This window comes from Budorcas taxicolor, chromosome 6 (assembly GCF_023091745.1).
Source record: "Budorcas taxicolor isolate Tak-1 chromosome 6, Takin1.1, whole genome shotgun sequence".
Classification (NCBI taxonomy): Eukaryota; Metazoa; Chordata; class Mammalia; order Artiodactyla; family Bovidae; genus Budorcas; species Budorcas taxicolor.
In genome coordinates this window covers 116,343,468-116,358,844 of record NC_068915.1, presented here as the reverse complement: position 1 = coordinate 116,358,844, position 15,377 = coordinate 116,343,468, and the positions used below count along the sequence as shown (strand labels likewise).

The 15,377-nt window shown below is 60.4% G+C and overlaps 1 protein-coding gene across 5 annotated transcripts in view; it reads left to right on the top strand.

Moving 5' to 3' along the window:
• NSD2 (nuclear receptor binding SET domain protein 2) overlaps positions 1 to 15,377 on the top strand; it is a 77,697-nt gene that overhangs the window by 56,266 nt on the left and 6,054 nt on the right. For all 5 annotated transcript variants that reach the window (XR_008199595.1, XM_052641835.1, XM_052641834.1 and 2 more), the window contains 9 exons: positions 8,727 to 8,858; positions 8,947 to 9,070; positions 9,367 to 9,567; positions 10,297 to 10,476; positions 10,754 to 10,910; positions 11,035 to 11,240; positions 12,005 to 12,108; positions 12,967 to 13,236; positions 15,011 to 15,127. Coding sequence is in view for 4 of the 5 variants with exons in the window: in XM_052641835.1 (XP_052497795.1) it covers positions 8,727 to 8,858; positions 8,947 to 9,070; positions 9,367 to 9,567; positions 10,297 to 10,476; positions 10,754 to 10,910; positions 11,035 to 11,240; positions 12,005 to 12,108; positions 12,967 to 13,236; positions 15,011 to 15,127 (1,491 nt within the window). In the remaining variant the exon portion in view is untranslated. The remainder of the gene's footprint in view (positions 1 to 8,726; positions 8,859 to 8,946; positions 9,071 to 9,366; positions 9,568 to 10,296; positions 10,477 to 10,753; positions 10,911 to 11,034; positions 11,241 to 12,004; positions 12,109 to 12,966; positions 13,237 to 15,010; positions 15,128 to 15,377) is intronic.

The window sequence follows — 15,377 nt, the reverse complement described above, 5'->3', positions numbered from 1 at the left end:
GGGAGCTGGGTTCTCTGGCTGCGTGTGTTTCATAGAGGAACACGCGCCCGGTGTGTGGTGCACGAGCGTGGCCGCACTTCAGTGTGGATGCATTTCATTGTGCTTGGAATCTGTCTTCAAGATGTTGGTCTGTGATGTTCCACACGGTCCTGACCTGACCCCATGTCGGCAGACTGCCTGCGGGCCTCGGGCAGCCACCCCCAGGGAGGGCGGGCCGCGGTGCCCAGGCCCTGTGCGTCTGTGGCCACGGGCCTCCAGCTTCATGCTTAGCCTGGAGTGTTGTTCGGTGCTCGATGGCGAGGTGAGTCCGGACTGCCGTGGCCGAGGCCCTGCTTTGTGGGCCTGGCGGCCCGCGCTGTGCACAGAGCTGCTGGAGGCTCTCGCTCCGCGGGCCGTGGTACCACGAGCACCGTCCAGCCTGCCTCTGTGTGGCCAGAAGCAAAGCGGAGGCAGCCTCCAGTGGAGGTCTGGTCTTTTCCTGTGCAGAGGGAGTTTGGGATTCCCAGTTTCAGGACTGCCCAAGGAGCTTATTTTCAGGTTGAAGCATCTAGTTACCTTGGTCCCTGTGGTCCTTTCCTTGTGGTAGACACGAGTCCTGTCTCTAGAACATCTTTGAAGAGACGTTCACCTTGGGCTGTTTCGGACAGGGTTCTGAGGCAGCAGGTGGGTCAGGAGGGGGCCCTGCTGGTGTGGCTTCCACCATGGGCTGTGGTGGGGACGCTTGGGTGCCCGTGCCCGTTAGAGGCGGGCAGGCCTTCTGGGCCGAGGGCTCTGCTTGCACTCAGGCCGGTGGGCAGCCGGGGGAGTGCAGGGCCAGGACGGTGCCCTGCAGGCCTGTGTGGGCTCCCTGCCGTTGAGCCAGCGCAGGTGGCAGTCTTTCTCCAGGCATGGCAGTAGCCTGCCTCGCTGGGCCCCGGAGCTGACTGACACGCGGAAAGGCAGGTTCCGCACAAAGCTCTTTCCTGTTGTTCTTGTCCACATACCCTAACGTTAAGCAGAAGGAGATGTGCAGTTCTGGAGAAGAAAACAGTGCAGGCTTCGGTTCTGTAGGCTGTTTGTCTTCAGTCAGCTGTTTTGTTAAAGAACTTTCTAATGAATTTTTCTGGTTTGGTACTTTGGCTCACTTGTTTGGTGGAGTTTTTTTACTTCTACTGTTGAGAGATACCATCAAAGAAATGCACAAGGCCAACGAGGTCTCGTCTCCTGTTCCTTGTAATGAGACGTGTGGGTCAGAGGTGCGGACCTGGAGCAGTGCCCCAGGCTGGTGGGCGGAAGGGAGAACGTCCATCAGGGCCCCGGGTTGCTTTGGACCAGAGCGATCCTCGTCTCCCAGGCTGAGACATCTGGTCTGAGCTTGGGAAGACTAACGGAGCATTTTACAGTCATTAGATTTAATTGATTTTTAATTCTTTGGGACTTCAGAAGTAGATAGGTTATTAAATACCTATATACTGTGTATTAAATACATTGAGATGATACATGCATACACCTTTGCATCTTGAAGGTGATACATAGATTCCATAGTGTGCGTTCTGTCCCTTACATAAAAACGTTTAGATCACCAGGCTTTCTCTGTCAGCCGTTTCTGTGCAGCATATATGAATCTCACATTAGAGTTCATTTTTACAGAAGTGGACTGTTTATTAAACTTCACTCTAGGTGAGCTGGAAGGCCTGTCTGCTTCTGTGCTCACACTCCTGAACTCCAGTGTGCAGTCCCAGTGTCTGCTGGGCTGAGGGCCTTTCTAAGCGCGAGAGGCAGTGCAGTGTGTAAAGAAACCCTCCAAGCCTCCAGCTCCAGCTCCAGGGGGCCCTGGGTGGCCGCCGGCCTGCGGCTGGCAGGGCTCGGGCTGGCCCCGGCAGGGGCGGGCCACGTGCCCTTTGCGTGTTCACAGTTTCTCCTTTCACTGCCATTGTTACAATGAGGAGCTCTCAGAGGGTTGGTGTCCGCAGACGTTCCAGGTCCTGCTGCGGTCTAAACGCCTCTCAGACAGGCGTGTGTGGCCGGCCAGGCTCACAGCAGAGGGGCCCTTCCGTGGCAGCGCTGCGTCTGCGGGAGGACGGAGGAGAGCCACACGCTTGCATGGCAGAGGCCTGGGAAGAGTCAGTGTGTTTAAGTGTTCTGTGACTGCGTTTCTTGTTCCCTCAGTAGAGCAAACTCTCGTTTCTTTCACCTTCATGGTAACAGCCTTTGTGGGAGCCACATCAGCCAAGCTGGATCTGATCGCGGCTGCTCTGTGCTGCGCTTAGCATGCCGTAACTTTCCGAGACGTCTGCTGCAGGCCGCGTGTCGTCATGCAGACCCAGCGGCACCCTCTCACAGGCAGTCACGGAAGACGTGTGACAGTCTGTTTTTACTGGTATTAATAACACACACAATGAAGAAAACATAACAAATTTTAAGACCAAGGTAAGATACCTAATCAAGGCCATTTAACCAGTCACATTCATCTCATAACAGAAACACGTTCATATCCAGTGGTCGAAAGGGTGCCCTTGGTCAGGGGCTGTCCTGGGCCTGAGACAAGGACAGGACACTGGAGGGGCTCGTCCTGTTAGAAGTCGTTTTTCTCCTCTAGTCCATAACTTTCTGAATTTTTACTGAAAACAATGTCAGCATCTGTACCTTCCGAAGCAAAGGACAAGCGGCGCACTCTAGAGAGCCCCGGTCGCCTGTCCTCATTCTAGTGGAGCGTGTTCAGCCCTGCAGGCGGCAGACTGGTCGCCAGCATAGAAGGCAGGAGGACTCGCGACTCTGTCTTTTTTACTAAGCAGGTTACTGTGACCCTAGCTGTAGTGGATTTATAGGGAAACTGTCGCTTGCAACGTCGCTGTGAGCCGTTCAGTCTCCCGATTCAGTGCCCGTTCTCTGGGCGTCCCGTCACCAGGTCACTCACACCCACCTCTCCCTCGGCTGCTTTTGTGGAACACGAGCCACCACATTAAACGCCTCAGTCCCGGGCGGCTGCCTGGTGTGCCCCGGGGGCCACGTGCCTGCGTGGTGGGGAGAGGCCTCCGTGCCCGTCAGCTCACGGACGGGGGGGCTCTTCACGCTGCCAGGCCCATAGCACTCGACTCCAGCTGAGCAGACGCTTCAGATGTGCTTCACGTTTAACGAGAGTTTCCCACTGACACGTGTGCTCTAGGCCGTCAAGTGGTGCACCGCACGTGAGACACTTGGGGTGCCCGGCGCCTTGCGAGGGCTTGGCGGTTCGCTGTTGTGACAGCAATGGTCCTAACAACAAAAATAAGGAAGTCATCGTCACTCCATTTTTATCCAGAAGTATAGATTTTGCTTTGGCGTGCAGAGTGGTCCTCGGGACTGCAGTAGACCCAGAGGCGGCACGTGCCGGGCATGGCCCCGCCTCGGGTGCGGCCCCCCTCCGGGCATGGCCCCGCCTCGGGTGCGGCCCCCCTCCGGCATGGCCCCGCCTCGGGTGCGGCCCCCCTCCGGGCATGGCCCCGCCTCGGGTGCGGCCTGCGGCTGGCTGGTGACCCTGCTTGGACACAGTGGGACGTGGGCCTCCAGGATGGCCGCGGTCATGCCGCTCCTAAAGGGATGGTGGAAGGTTCCCCAAAACCAGTCACTAAATTGCAAAATGTCAAAAACTAGTGGGGCAAGAATGACCTAGTCCCAAAAGCCACTACCCAGAGTAAAACTCCCTCCTGGAAGGCCTGTGACAAGAGTTAAGAGGCTCATGTGAAATGATAGCTTGAGGAAGTTCGAGTTGTAGACAGCCCGCCAGCGGCCAACACGTGGCAGGTAGGGTCGGAGTTGGCCACAGACGAGCCTTCGTCTGATGGGGAGGATCGGCGTGCCCCACGAGCAGCTCGGAGTCTGCATCAGCAGAGTGGGGAGGGCGCACGGGGCAGGTGTGAGGGCACGTGGTGAGCCTCAGCTGGGCAGAGAGGCTGGGACGTCGGGAGGGTGGCCCGCGGGAAGGGCAGCTGTGTCTGCATTGTTCTGCTCCGGGCGCAGTGTATTTTGGGGTGCTGGGGAAGCCGAGCTCCCCAGAGGGCGTTCTGGCTTCTGGAGGAGCTGAGTGGAAGGGGCTCCAGCTTGGAGAGGGCTTAGAGACGGGCGGCAGTGTGTGCGGAGTGCAGGTGGGCCGGCGCTGGGTGGCGTGGGCGGCCCTCACTTGCTGAAGTCAGCTATGCTGTCTCTTTCTGCCTGTTGTGAGGTGACTCTGGCTATGCTGCTTACAAGGTCCCTGCCGTGACCACCCCTTCCACTCCCTACACCTGTGTTGGCAGAGGAGGAGGCCAGAGGTGGACGCGTGTCTGGATGTCCCGAAGTTGAGGTTGTGGCCATTCCAGAAACGCAGGGGCCCCTCGCCATCCGCAGGCTCCCTCTCTTCTGCCTTTCCGAGAGGCGTCCTCGTGGGGGTTAGGGGAGGGTGCATCTCACCACCCTGCAGCATCTCACCACCCTGCAGCATCTCGTGTCGGTGTCCTCCCAGCTGAGAGTGAACACACAGCAGAGGCCGCCTCTCGCACGGCGTGTGCGCCCCACCCCCACCCCTCAGACTTGGGGCTTAGACTGCCCCCCCACGTGGTCTCTGGGAGGCCCAGCGCTGTGGTCTTCACGGAAGTCCATGCAAAACCTAGGAACGTTCCAGGCGGAGTGCTTCAGGTCCAGGATGGGGGGCAACGGTGGCCAGTTCAAAAGGTCTGGTGGCCAGGTCTTGGATGGGAGTAGCTGGACGCAGCGGAGGAAGGGCAAAGGAGGGGAGGCCCGCCACCCCTGGGCCTCTGGGCCCGGCTGGTCGCCTGGGCACAGGACTGGGGACGTGTGAGCCTGGCCAGACCGGGGCGGCTCTCACGCCCAGCGAGTCTCAGAGATGGTGTGAAGAAGGAAACTCAGACTGTCAGTTTGCATCTAGATCCAGAAACGTGAAAGGTGCCCATGTATGAGCTTAAAGTCAGGGTCCTCTCCCCAGAGACGGTTGTGAGTGGACGTTGGCCCCACTGTGGCAGATGGGGTGCTGAGCTTTGTCCCTTTCAGTAGCCGTGTGAGCACTGTAAGTGTGGCGCGTCCTCCGTTGGTCGGGCAGTGCCAGCTTGGTGGGCGCGTCTGGAGGGCTCAGGCAGGGGAGTGCAGCCCACGTGGGCAAGAGAGCAGCCCTTCCCCAGAGGAGAGGGGGCGGCGGACACGATCACTGTGGTTTCGAGAATTGACTTGATTGACTTGGCTTCCTTTCCATTCGGCTTCTAACTTCCCAGCTTCTGAGATACGTCTGTCTCCTTTACATATCATTTCACTGTTAAGTTCTGGTTAGGGATTTGTGTGTGGTTAGACTGGATGAGAGCTGCTTTGACTCAGTGTGAAGCTAGCGTTTATGCTTTTAAAATCAATAGTTTTACCACCTCAGCTTTTAAAAATCTGTGAACAGAAGTAATTTCTGAGGACTCAGTTTATCTGTTAGATTGTGGACTTAAATTACAGTTTTTTTGTTGAAAGAGTTGAAATACTACTGTCTTATTACAAAAGGCTTCTCAAAGTGCTCTCAAACCTGTGATTGGCTTTCAGTGTTTTTCCCAAGAAGCATGTTGACTCCCGTATGTTTTAGACTTTTGGTCAGTAAAGTTGATTTTCATCCTTTTAAGTACTGTGTTTGCTGTTTTACCTGGAATATGAGAAGTCACGGCTGGTTTACTTGCCAGTGATGAGGGGTTGGCCGTCTTCCGCAGGTAGCTAACCATGTTAGACCCACGCTTATGGTTTTCTCTGGCCTTGGTGTCTGTGTGGGGTCTTTGCACATAATTCTCTAGTGCGTGTTTGGAAGCGTGTGCTAACCGGTTACTCAGGACATCTTGAACCTCGCAGAGATGACTGAAGTGGGTGGGGGGAGGGCAACCGCGGGGACGGCTTGGTGGCTCAGCCTCTGCCGCCAGCCTCCAGCCGGGCCTCCCCAGCAGCCCTCCCCAGCCCACTCTGTGGGTGGCCGCTGCTGGGGACACAGCTCGGACCACGCTTGCTTCACAGGACCTTGCAGAGACTCGTTTTCACCTGTGACCAGGGCCGGGGGCACCTCTGGGGGCTGCCGGGGCTCTGGGGGCCGCCTGGTCAGGTGGTGGTGTGAGGACAGGGCCAGGCTGTGCTCTCCCGACTCAGACCTGGGCCCGGGGTGGTGAGGAATGATGGTGTGGCAACATGTCCAATAACTTGTGTTTGCATTGTAGCACTTCAGGTGGTGCATGGCTAACGAGTTATTTTAATTCCACCCTAATACTTCACTGTGCTGTCAACTTGGAAGACCTGTTTGAGATTAGTCTTTTGGTTTTAAGCTTATAAAGCTCCCGGGCACAGGAGCCGTATCATTTGTCAACCCTCACCCTCTGTGAACGTGCGCCTAGTGATCTGTTTTCCCCTTTACAAAAGCGTAACTCAAACGAAAAAGCAATGTTGGTTCATAGAACTGTGTTGTTCACGGTCTGTAATTGTATTTAAACTGATGTGGTGTCAACCTGTGAAGGGATGTTTGTTAAAAGATTTGAACCTCACTGTGTAACGCTGTCCGAGCGTAGGGCCTGCTGGGAGTCCCGAGTCGCTTCTAGCAGTTGGGTCGCCTGTTCCCTAGGCGCACGTGTCCGTTGGTGTCTCGCTGACAAGGCCCTGGCACGCCTCGGAGACCGCGCCAGCCTGCAGGAGCCCGTCCCTGCCGCCGCGGGCCGCGGGGCGCGTAGGTAGCGGGTGTGCGTGGGGGGCGGCTGCGCCCACCGCCCGGCCCTGGGCGTCTCTGCCAGCGCCTCCTGTCGGACGTGGAGTCCTCCCTAGAGGTCGTAGCCTGAGAGTTGGGACTGTGTTGGGACCGTGCAGGTGAATGTGTCTCCGAGTAAGCCTGGCCCTGGTGCCCCGGAGGTGGAGCTGCAGCCGGAGCCGGTGCCACCCGCTCCGCCCTCGTGCGTCAGACCCCGGCCGGCGCGGAGGCCTCGGGCGCGGGCAGGGGCGCGCTGGGATGCCCGCGGACCCTCCCCCCGCCACGGACTGCGCTGTTGGGGGGTCTGCTGCTGTGCGTGCACCTTAGCACCCGGCAGAAAACGCGCCAGTGTGTCTCGAACATTTATACTCCATTCAGAAATATGTACTCCGTGTTAATTTCCTCACCCAGACTCTGTCAACTTAGGAATATCTCCGAGTGGAGACGTGCTCGCTTTTTCTGTAAATCTTAAATAAAAGGTGCTGTTCCTTCCTTGGCCCTGGACTGGTCTGTGTTTCCTGTCTTTCTCTCCGTGCATTTTTTCTTTTTCTTTCTTTTTTTTTTTAGATTTGTTGCAGCCTTGTCGAGGGGAGGACCTGGGCGGTGGGTCAGGCGCCGGGTTCGTCCCGGGAGCCCCCGTGAAGGCCCTCCCGTGGGTCGGTTCTCAGGCGGCTGCGTGGGGCCGGGACTGGGGGGCCGCTGCCCGCCTGCCGCCTGGCACCAGCACAGACCTGCCTGGGGCTCGCCCTCTGTGCCTCTGACGCACAGGTCAAACGGGGTTTGCCCTCAGGGCGTTCTCCCGGCTGCCTTCTCTGGGGCACCAGTATGGAGGAGGAGGCGGTGAGCTGTAGGGAGGGCCTCGGGTGACAGTGCCTGTCCACGCCGTCTCCTTCCTGCGGGAGAAGGTGGGGAAATAAAGGGTACAGGCTGCTTTCTCTGGAGACGGGGCTCCGTCAGCCCTAGGCATGTGGCCAGGCTGGCACGGGGGCCCGTGCCTGTCAGCTGCCCGCAGACGCCAGGCAGCCTGCACACCCCAGAGAGGTCAGCACACCTTAACTCTGGATTTCCAGTCAGCAGAAGCCCCTCTGTTGGTCAGGGGCTTTCCCTTCCGCTCCTCTCTGTCATCTCAGGGAGGTGAACCTGGGGAAGTAGCACTGATACCCAGAACTGGATGAACTGGCTGCGGGGTTTATTTTGTTTTGTTGGGTGTTTAAAAAAAAAAGAAACGTGGCCCAGTTGAGTTTCTAGTTCTGTTTCTTGGTGAACAGCAAGCCTGGGTCATAACTCCTTGTGGCTGTGGTTATTTCGGCGTCCAGGAAACTAGCTTATTACTTCTGCTCTGCTGAAAATTCGGTTTTCAGTGTTTATTTGCCTAACATCCGGTAAATACTAAATGTATTTTTTAGGCTTTAAAAAATTTGAATGTAAGGTTTCTGATTAAACATTTATTGGTTTCTATCCATAAAGATTTACTGTTGCTGATCTTGTGAGGGAAAGGCTGTGTCCAGCGTCAGGAAGGGGCCTTCGCCCGCCCCTCCCAGACACTGCCCTACCCCCTGGCCCCTCTGCAGGGAGGAGGCTGTGGGCCGGGGCGGGCGGGGCTCTTGGTCAGTTACTGGGCGGCACGTCCCGACGACAGGCCCCTGCCCTGGGGGAGCACGCGTTGTAGCCACGCGTCCCGAGCCGCTGCCCATCCGACCAGAGGCCCGCATCTGACACACTGTGTTGAGTGTGGACACGTCTCTCTTAGCCTAAGACCACTGACCCTTTATAGATCGGGTAAGAAAAGTCAAGCTCGTCGGCCCCACGCCTGTCCTGACTCGCCTGCGAGAGCAAACTGGGTTTTCACAGAGTCGCTTCCTTTCTAAGGAGCATGGCGAGAGGTGGCGCGCGCGCCCACGCGCACCGTGACCTGCACGCCAGGCGGGGGGCCGCTCCCCGTGTGTGCACGCGCGCAGCGGGCCCGGGGGGGCCGGCGGGGCTGCTAGCGGCCGCTGTGAACTGTCGTCCGCCTCCTTCCTCCCAGGTCTCGGACGGCCCCGGAGACGAGCCCCCGGAGTCCCCGGACGAGAGCGCGGACGAAACCCAGACCGAGGCGTCCCTCTCCTCTAAGAGGTCCGAGCGCGGGGCCACCGCCAGGAAGGAGCACGTGTGCCAGGTGAGGGCCGGGGCCGGGGCCGGGCGGCCCCCCTCCGCCGGGCCGGCGGGCGCGGGGACCGCCTGAGCCTCCGGCCCTCTGCCCACAGCTGTGCGAGGAGCCGGGCAGCCTGGTGCTGTGCGAGGGTCCCTGCTGCGGCGCCTTCCACCTGGCCTGCCTAGGCCTCTCCCGCAGGCCGGAGGGGCGGCTCCTGTGCGGAGAGTGCACCTCAGGTACGCCGCCCCTTGCTCCGCCCCGCCCCGCCCCCCGCAAGGCCTCTGCCTCCCGGTTCGCTGCTGCACGGTCCGGGGAGGGGCGTGGGCGGCCCTTGAGGCTGCAGTCACCGCCCGCCTCCGCTTCCCTGGCCGGGCAGAGGGTGTCGGTCCAGTTGGAGGAGCTCGCAGCGCCGGCTGTGGGGCGCCGCCCTCCCGGGCAGCTGGTCAGACCCCCGCGGGCAGGGCCCCTCGAGGGCTAGAGGAGCCGCGGCGGCTCAGCCCTGCTCTGTGCCCCCTCTCGCCCTGGCCGCCAGGGACCCACTCGTGCTTCGTGTGTAAGGAGAGCAAGAGTGACGTCAAGCGCTGCGTGGTGTCGCAGTGTGGGAAGTTCTACCACGAGGCCTGCGTGCGCAGGTTCCCCCTGACAGTGTTCGAGAGCCGGGGCTTCCGATGCCCGCTTCACAGCTGCCTGAGTTGCCACGCCTCCAACCCCTCGAACCCAAGGCCCTCGAAAGGTGCAGAGAAGCTCCGTGTGGGTGTGACCAGATGCGAGCCATCGAGGGCGGGCGGGGTGGCAGGCTTGTCCCCGAGAGCTTTGCCCCGAGAGGGTTTACATACCTGCTGTCACTGACTGGATGCAGGTGGGAGTTAGGGTTTTTCTTGCTGTTTCCCTTCTTCCTGCCCTAAATGTCACCCTAATGATTGCTGACTTGAGGAAGCGGGGGCCTGAGCCCTTTTGACAGATTCTGTTTGTTCCGGCTTTGATGGTCCTTCACGTGTGAGAGCCATATTTTCGGGTGCAGGCCCACCTGTATCGTGCCGCGTGGAGTCTGTGGAACTCAAGGGCAGCGGGTGTCTGCTTCCTGATACCAGCTGTCCTCAACCAGGGGCCTGCACTCCAGAGGGCATAAGGCCATGTCTTGAGGTGTTTGGGGTCCCTGCTGGCGTGCACAGGGCAGCCCCCACGGGCCCCTGCTGGGCCCCAGTGCCCAGGCTGAGAAACCCTGGTCGACCTCATTTCAGAAAACAGCATGAAGTGCTTGATGGCTTTCTGACACCTTATTGAATTACCACTGCCTTAAGGGAATGTGTCTTCACAACGCTGATGACACTGTCACCCTCCTGCCCAAGCCCCCGTTCCTCCCGCTGCCCCCGGGTATTTCTGCAGCAGTGCTGTGAGCCTGCGGAGGCCCGGCCCCCCGGCTGCCCTGCTGAGGTGTGGGATGTGGGCGTGTCCACCCCAGGTAAGATGCTGCGGTGTGTCCGGTGCCCCGTCGCCTACCACGGAGGGGATGCGTGTCTGGCAGCGGGCTGCTCGGTGATCGCGCCCAACAGCATCATCTGCACGAACCATTTCACCGCCCGGAAGGGCAAGAGGCACCACGCGCACGTCAACGTGAGCTGGTGCTTCGTGTGCTCCAAAGGTGAGCCCCCCGGCGCCGCGCACGCTCGGGGCTGGTCCAGGCTGTCCCAGGGCCGCGCGTCGAGGGCCAGCTGCGTGCGGCACTTCTCCAGCTCTGTCCACCCTCTTGCGGCCCGTGCTTGCCCACGTAGTCGCATTCGTGGTCTCTGAGTTAACCACGGTCGTGTCACAGACTCGGGATGGCTTTTGTGGTGGAAAGAAAGCGTGCTCCTGTGTGGCGCGGACCCCGGGAGCCGGGGTGGGGGCTGGGGCGGGGGCTAAGGGCGCCCTCGTTGCAGGGGGGAGCCTGCTGTGCTGTGAGTCCTGCCCGGCGGCCTTCCACCCCGACTGCCTGAGCATCGACATGCCGGACGGCAGCTGGTTCTGCAACGACTGCAGGGCCGGGAAGAAGCTGCACTTCCAGGACATCATCTGGGTGAAGCTCGGGAACTACAGGTGGGGGAGGAGGCGCCCGCCCGCCGCGGTCACTGTCTTCTTTTCCTTTGCAGAGCTGAGCGCACTGAGATGCTGTCACTCTCTCTGAAGAGTCTGTGAACCCTGTTTTTAATATTTATAATAGATGGTGGCCGGCAGAAGTTTGCCATCCCAAAAATGTCCCCCCAAATATTCAGAAAATGAAGCACGAGGTTGGAGAATTCCCTGTGTTTTTCTTTGGGTCTAAAGATTATTACTGGACGCATCAGGCGCGAGTGTTCCCGTACATGGAGGGGGACCGGGGCAGCCGCTACCAGGGGGTCAGAGGGATCGGAAGAGTCTTCAAAAACGGTACGGGGCTCCGCGGGGTCGGGCACGGTGCTTGGGGGCCTCTGCTAATGCTGACTTCATTTCCAGTGTTTGGTTTCTGTGGGAAACGCTGGACGCAGCATTCTCTTCTAGCTATAGCTTAAGTCCTTGTGGATAGGTTTGTTGAAGCAGAGGATGAGACGTGGCATGTAATAAATTCCCCAACATTGACTGTGGTGACCTCCACTGGCATGCATTAGAGCTCCCACTTGCCTTTGCGTGAGAGGGAGCCCGCTGCAGTCGGTGGCTGCTGCACAAGCCCTCGGGGCTACCGTGACCCGTCAGCGGCCACACAGGCGCCTCCACCCCACCGCCGGTGGGGGACAGAGGGGACAGAGGGGACAGAGGGCTGGCCTCATTTGGGGGATGCAGGGCTCAGGAAGGGCAGCACGTGAGGGCGGCAGGGCAGTGGGGCCCTGGGGAGGTGACCTGCCGGCCCGCCCGCCCCCGCTCCTGCACACGGCCCACCCAGGTTTCTCCAGGAGAGGTGGGCCGGGCAGGCGGCTGGGCAAGGGCAGGGTCAGCGCCCCTTGCCTGGAGGCCCCGCAGAGCCCCCCTGGTTCTTAAGCTGGCCGGCGGTCCTGCGCCCCTGTCTGTGTGGGTGCCGTGTGGCCTCCTGGTTTAGGGAGACTAGAGACAACGCTCGGCAGCGGGATGAAAGTGTAGACGAAGTCGTTAACGTGCAGACCGTAACGGGTGGGCGTATCTGTTCGCTAAAATCTTTCACTGGCACTTCATTGACTTAGCACTGCAAGAAGCTGAAGCCCGTTTCCGTGAAATCAAACTTCAAAGGGAAGCCAGAGAGACGCAGGAGAGCGAGCGCAGGCCCCCGCCCTACAAGCACATCAAGGTGACGGCTCGGGCGGGGGCGGGGCTCGTCAGGCGGGGGCGGGGCTCCTCTGGCGAGCAGCCCTCCCCGGACAGCTGTGCAGGGCCTCCTAGGCGGGAGTGGGTGCTGCCCCTGGCCACGTGTCCTCTATCTCGAGGCCAGGGTGCGGGCAGGGCTTTCGCGCGGGAGGCCTGCCCTCAGCCCGATGGTTAGCCGTGGAACCGCAGGGCTGGCCCGGCTGCCCAGAGCACGGCGCAAACGACAGGCCATCCTCCTGAACCACGCTCGCTGCCACCAAGCCCAGATGAGAGGTGGTCAGCCCAGGCCACCCGACCCAGGAGGACCTTCTTCAGATGGTTCGGGGAGTGAGGGGGTGGGGCAGGAGCCATGTTCCCACGTGCTGCCAGCCGGGGCCCCGGGTGGGGCCGTGCCGCCAGGGTGGGCGCCCGGCCTCTGCCTCGAGGCAGGTCAGGGGCTCCGTCTTGGCTGCCCGTACCCGGGCCGTGGTCAGCGTCCGAGACGAGCGTGCATTTAGCCTTCGCTTTAGGGTGAGTCCCCTGGAACAGAATTATGGGGGATCTGACCGTGGTGCTGGGGTTCCCGAGGCTGCTCCAGCCCCTCCGGCCCGCCCTGCCCCGCGTGCGGGTGAGCAGGCGCCTCTCACCATGGCCTCCCGGCTGCTCTTGGGGTGCCCAGCCCCTCCTCCCCTGCCGCTTTCCTGGGCGTTTGCTCTGAGCTCAGGAGGCCGGGGCTGCCCTGTCCCCTCCTCGTGCGCCTCTGTGAGGAGAGCGTCCGGCGGCTATTTGCCCCCCCACCGGGGATTCCCTGAAGCGCGCAGAGGCGGGGTTGCACGAGGCTTAGCTCGGCTCTCGCCTGCAGGTGAACAAGCCCTACGGGAAGGTGCAGGTCCACACAGCGGACATCTCTGAGATCCCCAAGTGCAACTGCAAGCCCACCGACGAGAACCCGTGCGGCTCGGAGTCGCAGTGTCTGAACCGCATGCTCATGTTCGAGTGCCACCCCCAAGTGTGCCCCGCGGGCGAGTCCTGCCAGAACCAGTGCTTCACCAAGCGCCAGTACCCCGAGACCAAGATCGTCAGGACGGACGGCAAGGGCTGGGGCCTGGTGGCCAAGAGGGACATCAGGAAGGTGCGTGTGTGTGCGTGCACATGCGGGCGTGTGTGCCTGTGCGTGTGGTGTAGTGTGCGTGCATGTGCGCCTGTGCGTGTGGTGTGTGTGCGTGTGCGTACACACACGGGTGTATGTGCCTGTGGTGTAGTGTGTGCGTGTGTGTATACACACGTGGGCGTGCCTGTGCGTGTGGTGTGTGCGCGTGTGTGTGCGTGCACATGCAGGCGTGTGTGCCTGTGCGTGTGGTGTAGTGTGCGTGCATGTGCGTGCACACACGGGTGTGTGTGCCTGTGGTGTAGTGTGTGCGCGTGTGTATACACATGTGGGCGTGCCTGTGCGTGTGGTGTGTGCGCGCGTGTGTGCGTGCACATGCAGGCGTGTGCCTGTGCGTGTGGTGTAGTGTGTGCGCATGTGTGTACACACGTGGGCGTGTGTGCCTGTGCGTGTGGTGTGTGTGCGTGTGCGTGCACACGCGGGCGTGTGTGCACACGCGGGCGTGTGTGCCTGTGCGTGTGGTGTGTGTGCGTGTGCGTGCACACGCGGGCGTGTGTGCACACGCGGGCGTGTGTGCCTGTGCGTGTGGTGTGTGCGCACGGGCGTGCACACGCGGGCGTGTGCCTGTGCGTGTGGTGCTAGTGTGAGCGTGTGTGCGTGCATGCCTATGGATGTTACTGTGTGCATGCATGTACACGTGTCTGAATGCGCATGCGTGTGAATGTGTGCGTGTGCACATGCATGAATTAGTGCGTGTGTGCAGCGTGAGTCTGAATGTGTGCATGTCTGTGTTAATGTGTGCAGGTGCACGCATGCGTTCATGTGTACATGTTAATGTGTGTGCGTGCATGCCTGTGGATGTTTATGTGCATGTGTGTGCAGCGTGTGTGTGCGCGCGTCTGTAAATGTGTGCAGGTGCACGCATGCGTTCATGTGTACATGTTAATGTGTGCGTGTGTGCGTGCATGCCTATGTATGTTAATGCATGTATGTCCATGCGTCTGAATGTGCGCGCGTCTGTTAATGTGTGCAGGTGCACGCATGCGTTTGCGTGTACATGTGTTAATGTGTGTGCGTGTGTGCGTGCGCACATGCATGAATGTTGGTGTGTGCGTGTGCAAGTGTGTGCAGCATGTGTGTGTGAGTCCAGGGCTTGCTCACCTCTTCCTCCTTCTAGACTTCGCTAGTTTGTGTTGCTTCTGCACTTGTTGAGAACAGGATTTCAAACATGGTTTCTGAATTGTTACGATTGAAGATTGTAAAACATTGAATGGAAGATGTCTACCGCAGTAAAACTCTAAACTCCCATGAGTCAGGCCTGTCGGAACCCTGACGGCAGCCGTTGGGAAGTGAAAGGTTTACTGAGATGGGGGCCGGAGTGTTGCTGAGCAGTGCTGTGGGGTCGCTCTCCTGAGGCTGTCCCAGGACAGGGCAGGCAGGGCCAGGCTGCCGGGCAGACACAGGCCACACGGTCCGCGTTCAGGCTGCCTGTCGCGGCTGACCCCAGCAGTGTCGAGAGGGACCGCCCTGACCGCCGGTTTAGGGGCTCTTGCAGGAGAGCTTGACGGTCTCCACCCTGCTCTGTGCTGGGGAGCGCGACTGTTGCAGGGCCGGCCACAGGGCGCTGGGGGGGGCGGGGGCTGGCCTGTCGCTCCTTCCAGGGTGCTGGGAGAAGCGCCTCACTGGCAGCCTTTAGAGCGTGTGTGGTCACCTGACTGACTGACGGGCAGGGATGTGGGGCTCCGGGCTGTGCCCGGCAGGAGCTTCTGCTCACCCCGCCGCGCCCTCTGGCCGCCAGGGGGAGTTTGTGAACGAGTACGTGGGCGAGCTGATTGACGAGGAGGAGTGCATGGCGAGGATCAAGCGTGCGCACGAGAACGACATCACCCATTTCTACATGCTCACCATAGACAAGGTAACGCGTGTGGCCCCGGGCCTGTCCCTGCTCAGGAGCGCGCGTGGCCCCGGGCCTGTCCCTGCTCAGGAGCGCGCGTGGCCCCGGGCCTGTCCCTGCTCAGGAGCGCGCTGTCCGTGGCGTCGGGCCGCACGCCACGTGACGCTGTCGTGCCATGAGCGTTTCACACGCCTGCGGCCACTGCCTGGGGGCCGGGACGGGCGCCAAGCAGCCCGCGCGGGGCTTCTGGGAGGCCCATGCTCCCTGATGC